Source organism: Silene latifolia, chromosome 3 (assembly GCF_048544455.1).
Source record: "Silene latifolia isolate original U9 population chromosome 3, ASM4854445v1, whole genome shotgun sequence".
NCBI lineage: Eukaryota > Viridiplantae > Streptophyta > Magnoliopsida > Caryophyllales > Caryophyllaceae > Silene > Silene latifolia.
This window is the reverse complement of record NC_133528.1, coordinates 24,180,312-24,189,968: the sequence shown is the minus strand read 5'-3', so window position 1 is coordinate 24,189,968 and position 9,657 is coordinate 24,180,312. Positions and strand designations below refer to the sequence as shown.

General features: G+C 36.2%; 2 protein-coding genes across 2 annotated transcripts; both read right to left on the bottom strand.

Moving 5' to 3' along the window:
* Positions 1-2,057: 2,057 nt before the first annotated feature.
* Positions 2,058-4,151, bottom strand: LOC141647406 (4,5-DOPA dioxygenase extradiol-like). Its single transcript, XM_074455558.1, has 3 exons — positions 3,833-4,151; positions 3,222-3,595; positions 2,058-2,334 (listed from the first exon to the last, which is right to left on the bottom strand). The coding sequence occupies exons 1-3, from the start codon at positions 4,076-4,078 to the stop codon at positions 2,139-2,141; spliced, it is 816 nt and encodes a 271-aa protein (XP_074311659.1). The 5' UTR covers positions 4,079-4,151; the 3' UTR covers positions 2,058-2,138.
* Positions 4,152-4,886: 735 nt separating this feature from the next.
* Positions 4,887-8,563, bottom strand: LOC141647405 (ribosomal lysine N-methyltransferase 3). The gene is made up of 4 exons (XM_074455557.1): positions 8,063-8,563; positions 6,874-7,070; positions 6,198-6,462; positions 4,887-5,733 (listed from the first exon to the last, which is right to left on the bottom strand). The coding sequence occupies exons 1-4, from the start codon at positions 8,444-8,446 to the stop codon at positions 5,071-5,073; spliced, it is 1,509 nt and encodes a 502-aa protein (XP_074311658.1). The 5' UTR covers positions 8,447-8,563; the 3' UTR covers positions 4,887-5,070.
* Between the last annotated feature and the right edge of the window lie 1,094 nt (positions 8,564-9,657).

Below are 9,657 nucleotides of genomic sequence, written 5' to 3'. Positions count from 1 at the left end.
TGATAAGATCAATTACTTAAATGAAATCTCTTGTCTATATATAGATATATACTTATTCTCTTAGTTGTATTATTCATCACACTTATCTTCCTTCTTTTTCACCTCAAATGGATTTTTTATTTGAATTGTCATCATCTTCATCATCTAGTATGGAGAAGGAGAAGATAGAACAGATGAGTATTGTCGGCTTGGTGAATCAACAACATTTGTTGCATTAGAAAAATTTTTGAAGCTGTTATCGATGCATTTAGAGCAGAGTACTTACGATAACCTAATGCAAATGACCTCCAAAGGATCCTACAAATCGGTGCTCACCGAGGGTTCCCTGGAATGATGGGAAGTATTGATTACATGCATTTTCAATGGAAGAATTGCCCGGTTGGTTGGAGGGGGGTGTATCAAGGCCGAAGTGGTAGAGCTACTGTCATTCTTGAAACCGTTGCCTCACAAGACCTTTGGATATGGCATTCTTTTTTTGGGATTCTAGGTCTTGTAATGACTTGACTGTACTCCATCTCTCTCCTATTTTTGATGATATGATGAATGGACGAGCACCTCGTGTTAACTATATGGTTAATGGAAAACATTATAACACGAGGTATCATCTAACCAATGGGATCTATCCACAGTGGACGACCTTCATACAATCAATTTAACTCCCATAAACACCCAAGGATAGATTATTTACAGAGCGTCAAGAAGCGGCTCGTAAAGATGTTGAGCGGGCGTTCAGCGTACTACAAGCTAGATTTGCAGTCATTCGCCAACCATCACTTACTTGGAGCGAGCAAATGATGCGCAAAATTTTAAAATTTGCGTCATAATACATAACATGGTAGTGGAAGATGAAAGAGATACGTATACTAACTACTCCGACCCTACTGAGTTCGACAATAACGGGAATGAGGAATGTCATCTTAATGTTTAAGATCCCGAGTATGAAGTTGGATATACAGCTCCTATAACTGCGTATATTCAAAACGAAAATCGTATAAGAAATGCAAGGGCACGTCAAGTCCTAAGAGCATATCTAATTGGAAATATTTGGCAAAAAATTGGTGACCTCAACTAATGTTGTATTATTTTCTTTTTCAACGGTATTTTAGTTTATTGTATTTTCTTTATCGTTTTATATTTTCTTGTATTTAATTTATCTATGTACTATTTGATGTGTTTGTTTAAATATTGTATTAATGTAACCTTGTAAAATATTGTTTTAAATGTTATCTCTTTTATGTTTTAGAAATTGTCTTGGAAAATATTCTTTTAAAGCAAAAAAAACGTCTTACCTTTTTTCTATAATAAAACCGAAGTCGGTAAATTATCGAGTTGTAAACCCGAACAAATTACGAAAATAGATTTTTAATGTAAAAAATGTGTGGGGTATTTTAAAGTAAGAGAGATAAATGATGAAAGAGAGTGATGATGAATAAGTATAAATTATTGTTGGAAGAGTGTTTTGTTTGTAAATTGAAAAGTTGAGGAATAATGAGGTGGATGAGTATAAAGTGATAAGAGAGAGTGAGATGAGGAAGAGTATTGAGCATGGTTGGAGGTGGTCTTAGATGCAAGTTGAGGAACAAAGTGAATGAGTGGCTTAGATGCAACAAATTACTGTTCATTACTATTCATAAGAGTGTACTATCCATAAGAGACCCAAAAGGGGAAGTTTGTGAATTTTAGTAGTTAAGGATGAGGTAAGAAGCAAGCACAAAAATGTAAAACTCATTAAAGCATGTAACTGTAATTAGTGTGGTTTATGGACAAGATAACTTATTAATTTGGTTTGTTGATTCAAAAAAAATTGGGTACAAACAATATATTTTGAATATTTATAATGATCTGACTCCCTAACCCGTCCCACATTCACTTAATTTGAATTTGATCTTCTCCAATTCTTAACATCAATAAGTGTTGATATAATAATATACCAATATACTCATATTCATAGTTAGTTATAAAGGAAACAAACAAATCCTGCAAATTAATTATACAGATGTAAATAAACATATGCTCTGAAATTACACAAATATAATGTTGATTGTTTTGCACTTCTACATGCGGGTTACATTATCTCAAATTCAGGATTTCAATTATTTTTTCAAATTCCCGGACATTAAACACTTTGTATGAAGTCATTAAACGGGGCTATCAGTGAACTTGTAAGACGAATAAGATAAGGTGGCCCAGTCCCAACTGCGATGTATAAGCTCCGCTTTGGCATTTTCTCCGGCAGCCCCAAGGGCAACATGCAACGGGTATATATGATCTGGGAAAGGTTGTGCTCTTTCTGCATGAGGTGCTTTCTTGAGATATTCATTCACATCTTGAAACCTATAAAAAAATATAAGTTAAGGTTTCAAAAACCTTAGCTGATTATGTGGTACTTTAGTTGTAGATGTATAATTTCAAGGATTTATCGATACATATGATCACAGCGGGGATTTTAGGAAGTCAAAAAATTGATGATTTAGTTCGAACTGATAACGATTTTGAAGATAAATCAAAGAAAATCAACCGAACTCAATTAAAGTAATGCAAATCAAAGTCAATCGCTTAACAATCCAATCTCGAGACCTAAGAGTCACCACTTAAATAGTTAAGAGTTCCAAGCCCGATTCATGACCAAGTCAAGGCAACAAGCGGAAGAAGTTTGAAATCTTTCGCAAAAAGGTGAACTTGAAAGATAATATTAGGAGTTCTAGATCTCTAATTAATAGAAGGCTAGATTGAGCCTAATGTTCCCCATTTATTATAATGTTCCCTTTTTATTATAATACTCCTCATATATATTAGAGAAATGAGAATTTTAGGATAAATAAGAGGGGAGTATTCCTTATCAAATCTTGATAAACTTTAGAGAACTTTTTTTTTAGGACGTTCTCTTTAATTAAATATTGTTTTTTTTTTGTATAAACCATTTGGTGTAGTCCTGATTCGAACCGGGTAAGATTATTAGGATGGCAAAACTCTTCCTCATAAATTTTAACAATGTTGTATTTTCAGGGCTTGAACACAAAACTTCTGGTTAACCTAGAACAATCCCTTATCAGTTGATCTAAGTGCTCATAGGTTCTTTAATCAAATATTGTAATGTGAAGATTATGAAGAGCTAATCCCATCCTTATTTCTTGATAAGGTTGCCCTTGTTGGGTTAACACCAAGGGTAACGGGCTGCTATTTTCACAGGACCCAATCGATTTAGGCAAGGAATTACCTACCTGCCCGAAGTGAGAGCATCTTCAAGCCAGCCATCAAATTCGCTGGCCCATGATTGAACTGGTTCGAAACGAGAGTGGTGCATTTCTTTCATGTTGTTGATTACGCCACCGGAACCAATGATAAGGACACCTTCATCTTTAAGAGAGGTGAGTGCACGTCCCATATTAAAGTGATGAGTAGCATCCATGTGCATTTGAACAGATAGTACACAAACAGGGATACCAGCCTCCGGGTACATGAGCATCAATGGCACCCATGCTCCTTGGTCAAGTCCACGTTCCTCGTCTGTGAACACTGGGTTAAATCCCGATCCCTTTAGGAGCTCTTGAGCTCGCTTTGCCAATTCTGTGGCCCCCTGAGCTGGATACTTGAGCTGCGTTAACAAATAGACCGATTTATCAGCTAGGTCAATGAGTATAAGTCTAGTAAAAACGGTTTTATAATAAAAATAAACGTGTAAACCTATCTACCAAAGACAATGACGTCCTTCTTACAAAAAAGTTATTTTAGTAGATTTCAAGTTAAACTGTTCTATACAAGAATTTGTGAAAAGGGGAACACGGAAAGCGAAACCGAACTATCATATAGGATTTGAGTTGGAAAAAAAGACCTTATACATGGGAGGAGGATAACCGTAGAAATCATGGGTGGTATCAAAAAGGCCATCAACAGCGCAAAGAGTTGGTTGAGGAGTCTCCCAGTGACCAGATACGACTAGTATCGCTTTGGGTGTCTCCTCTAACACATGCTCTTTCCATCCCTTTAAGAATTTCCTTGCCGTTATGGAGTCGTCGACCGATATGCTCGGTGACCCATGCGATATGAAGAACGTATTGTTAATGCTCATCATCGCCATTTTTGTTCGTCCGAATTGTTTGAAAAGAAATAAATAGCTAGAGATAACTTGTGTTTGTTTTTCAGATGGGATTAATTTTGGTCGATTGTTGTCTCAATAATTTAATCAGTTTCTTTATATAGTTTTAATGTCATCGATAAGATTCAAGCTCTCACGTAAATGACAGCAGATAGGAGTAATATTAAACCCAATAGTTAAATACCCAATAAGTTTAAATTATAATACGCCAAAATAATACAGAGTATTAAACATTTAAACTAAATACCACAATAATAAGTAACAAAAAAATATTAGTCCCGTAATTTTAATTGACTAGCCCTGCTTGACTTTTGAGTCATATTAAATTACTCAAAATATTCCTAGTGATAATAGATAGTTAAATATTCACATATTAAATTACTCAAAATATTCCTATTGATAATAGATAGTTAAATATTCACATATTAAATTACTCAAAATATTCCCAGTGATAATAGATAGTTAAAATATTCACATAACCTTCCGATTGAGATCAACCAGGACATTTTTAATGTATTTAAATTCTTATAAATTCCGTTAAATTGTTAGAAATTCAACTCCTCGGTTGTCAAACTCTGTGTGACACGCAACCAATATATTTAAATGTCATTAGAATGTTAATGACTCCAATAAACATGACCACAATTAGGCTATTCAACTTGGTTATGAACGAGGTCGAAACAAATCAGATCATATCGAGTAGGGTGGAATACTTATCATCCACTTTGTACTTATAATCCGCTTTGTAGTCTACTTAGCGCCAAACATAGCCTAAATTCAAACAAAGATACCAAAAATACATGGATCTGGCAGAATGTAGATGCATTCTTCTCAAGGCTCGCCCATGTCGCTAAAAATAATGGCCGATGTAGCTTAAACTAAATCATGTCTTTAAGAGTCTAAGATACAACAATATCAAAAATTGAATCCGGACTACACCTGATGGTTTAGTCCCAAAAATAGAAAATAATGCGTCAGGATTTCAATTTCTTCGAAGGAGGCGACTTTCCTAGTGACTTCATCCCCTTCTGTGTATAACATCTGAGCTTCTGGATTATCCTTCTTTCACTAATACGAAGGACCAATGAGTGATACAACTTTCTTTCCTTGATACATTCACATCTTCTCAGGTTTTCGACATCAGTTTCCAGTGAGCCTGCGCCATATAAACTCTCTCTCATATCAGCTAGGGACAATAGAGCTTTGCAAACATCCTTCGTTAACAACATTTGAGTACTCAATTCTGATAGATCCGAGCACATAAGTTGATTTTTGTGAGACAAATCAGGAGCACTTGAATTGGCTAACTCTCGACTTGTAGCTAATTTCAGGTCCAATTTAGTATATGCTTCTTCGGGTAATAAGATTAAATATAATAGAATCAATAGCTCGAGTTGGGGCTCTCCATCGGGCGAGATTTCAAAATATTCTGAGTTCTGGCTAATACAGCCGGAGTAGCTTAGCTTTCTCCATAAAGATATTCTGGCTCTACTTTGACGACTTGTGACAAGAGTCAAACTCCATTTGACTACAAGTTCCATATCAATGTTCACAATATCATATGGGTTATCCAGTTCTGTGAACCCATAACGATGCAGTAGAGCTGCATTGCCTACAGATCCATATGTATTGAAGACCTGAAAAGGTAAAAAGAGTTGGATATAAGAAACATAATCGTGAAAATTTAACACATCGGTAATGGTTATCCATTTGTGGCAAGGCATATTACAACAAATCACCTTCAGTAAATTAGTGACCCCCATCTAAATAAGAACCGATGAAAGGGATCCAAAAGAATAAGAAAGAACATTTACAATAAAATATCAGACATCACCATAGGTAATAGGTAAAAGGAAGGTCGGTGTACACAGTTTTAGTCCTATGTTAACAAAAGTTGAAGCTTTATAATTGATAATTACATCAAAGGAATACACCTTCACAATAAAAAGAAGCACAACTAGCTCATCAAGTCATTTTGATATACCCATTGTAGTAATAAAAGTCAGAAAACAGAAAAAGAAATCCACTGGAAAATGGAAAACGTTAGAACAAAAAAAAAATCCAAATGGGGAGGGGAAATAGGTGGATAATAGATGCTAACCTCTGCATCAGCTTTCACATCTTTCACGAGAACCATCTCCAAAACGAGGGGGTTGTCTGTCACATCTTGAGGCTGTGATTCAGGGCCAACGGAAGAACTATGATCGATTCCATTAGTCATCGACTCATCCTCTTCAGTCAAAAATGTCTGAGTTGTCAGTTCATCACCGTTGCTATTGTCATCATCAGACAAGCCCTCATCATCACTGTCATCAGATTCGACAGATGTGAAGTGCACATCCTCGGCCCCAGTTTTGTGATTAAATCTAAATTTCACAACTAAAACTGATTTAGCATTTAATATTTAAAGCAGCAAAACAGGACAAAAGAATGCTAAGCATCTAAAGATCAAGAAAATTGTCGAATGAACAATGATGATAGAGAGAATGCAATATATAGGGATAAGTTGATAACTAGAAACTAGTATAATGACGATTGACGAGAGAGGGCACGCAACAATTTAGAAGAGTCTGTCAAAAGTTTCTCATCATCTTAGATCCTCAATAGAGGAGAAATCTTCATCGCTTCTAAATTTTTAGCCCACATGAAGGTGTGAAGGCTCGTCATAATGATTATACACGAGGAAAGATGAAGCAAACTGGGGACCTATATATCATTGGCAGAGTAGAAGTTTAAACGTTATCCAACTGAGAAGACGAAGTACGAGTGAAACTTACAAATCAGCCAGAGGAACCATTCCCTCACCATGGTAATCATCAATTTGAAAGGATCGAGAGGCTACAAGACTTTTTGCAGCAAAGTAATCTTCTACTCTGAAAAACTTAGGATTCAATGCAAATTCCTCCGAGTGAATTAGAGGTAATATGTAATCTTTCCAGTCCTCATGGACAAGAGCTTTATCTTCTTTCAAAGTCTGTCTACAAATGTCCGGAAAACATTAAAATCCAAAACTTTTATAGTACATTTCAGATTAAAACAAGCGCGCAAAGCAAGAATCTAGTGAACTTCTAAAGATAAACATATCACAGGTTCACAACTTACAAGCAGTAACAACCATCTGTATGATTGTGTCATACCGTAATTATTTTCCTGAAGAGATCGACAATTTTAACAATGGCTCTCTGTGAACTCAACACAAATTAATGTCCTTGACTTCAATTCTATAACATTACTCTACTCCTGTAATTTTAGTGAGACTCTAACATAGTACTCCCAACAAATAGTTAAGCAAGCATTCCTCTAGATAATATCATTAGACACGATAAAGCTCAAAAACTTGCCACTTGTTATAAATTCAAGATCATGCAATAGCACTTGAAGCAATCAACCTAAGTTTGATTTTCCGTCCCAAACATTAAATCTCATCCCACACTATCAACATGGATGTTTTTACCCCCAATTCATCTACTCATGTACCACCCCAGTCCCCTTCCACCAATCGCGTTTTGTTATACACGATAAACTCCCTCCATCGAAAAAGACTGACCATATAATCATGTGCAATTGAAGAGTTAATTTAGAAACCAACCAGGGAAAAAACACCCAACTCTCATCTATGTTTCAAATCTAAGTCAGACTTCCAATCGCTTTTTTCTATAAAGAATCAAACTGGAATTTGAGCTAGCAAATGAAATAATCATTTCAACCGCAAAGCCACACTACGATTAAAGAGCAAAACTCCGTAAAAAGGAAAGCACCACCTTAATTAACATCGCAAATTACAAACAGCAATGACATTCTACAATTTAAACTACACAAGATCATACGAAGGTGAGAGGTACTCTTTCCGTCTCAGTCATTTGTTTAGCTTTTATATTCATTATGAGCGGCATTTTAATCAAACGTAAACAAATGACAGTGACGGAGTGACTATTTACGGGCAAAACCGAAAGAAACGAGCAGCACCTTGTGAAGCTCAGTACCACACAGAAAACGATCAAGCTCATCCAAACTCCAAACCAAAGGCAACTCCTCTTGAAACGGCAATAACTGAAGGTAACCAGACCAAGGCGAATCCGAACCTAAACTACGCTCATACATTATAGCTACGGATAATCCGAAGCTACCTTCCAAACCTACAGCTTCAATCATTTCCGAAGCACCGGAGTTTTTTATAGTAAGACAAGATATTTTAGGTATCGTAGCGATCAAGTCGCCTTCGGAGAGGTCGCGCGTGGAGAATACGGATATTCCGGCGAGTTCATCGTCGGTGAAGTGAAGCGCGTTGCTGTATTGGATGTTGTTTGATGACATCCATCGCTTGAAAGCACGTAGACGTCTCGACGCCATGGGAATGTCGGTGGTCGAGGTGGCGGCGGCGGCGGCGGTGGTGGCGGTTAGGGTTTGGAGAAGGTAGAGAGAGTTGTGAATGGAGACCCGGTTTTGAGTCGGGTATTTTTGTTTGCATTAGTTCAGTACATCAGTAAGGGGGTATTGGGCCCGAAGGCTAGGTTGGCCCACATGTCGTGTCGTGTTGTGTCGGGTTCAGGAGTAGGGTGTATTGGTTCGAGACCGGCTCGGACCGAACCAAACTATCTAGACCTATAACCAAATAATGATTTAAAGGTGCACCGGGAATCGAACCATAATAATATTAGTCTGGTCTAATTTTGACTAGAAAAACGCATGGACCAAACCAAATGGACCAAATATGATTGTAAGCGACATGGTGTAATATATAAAACTAGGTTTGATGTCCTGCTATGCCCAGGCTACCTATATTTTACCATTTAAATTTTATTTTCTATGAAATATGATTCGCTAAATTTTATTAACACATACATTTACAATTTATATCTTGAAATTATGATGAGATGTAAAATTAACTAACAAATTATGAGACACGTTCACCACTCCCGCTGTTATATTATTACTTTCACTATATTTAGTGGCGGAGCCAGGATTTCAACTTAGGGGGGGCGGAAAATTTTAGGAGGGGGCGAACGACTAATTTTATAAGGCACCCTCGAAAAATTTTTGAAAAATTTAACTAAAAACTTCGAAAATTTCATCCGCTAGGGGGCAACCGCCCCTGCTAGCCCCGCCCCCCTAGCTCCACCACTTACTATATTCAATGTTAATACTATTAAGTTCACTACTTCTTCGGTTATTGTTGTTTATTTAACTACTCATGCTATTTTTACGGTTAACCTATTAGTTTTGTCACTCATATATTTAAATAAATTAATATTTTTCTAAAACCGAATTGTTAGTTAGTTTTTCATACTCTCTTTGTTGTTTCTATTGTTACTTTCATTACTTGTGTTGTGACTACTACTCCGTATTACTTTCACTTCTCCCGCCGTCATTATTTTTACTTTAACTAATCCCGCATTTATTATTGTTAATTTTACTACTCTCGTTGCTGCAAGTATGACCTTCATTATTCTCGTTACTATTATTGTTGTTTTTACTGCTCACATGGGTGGTTACTATCACATTAGTTGATTATCTAGTTGTATTAGAGTTATATATTTAAATAAATCTGAAATATTATATTA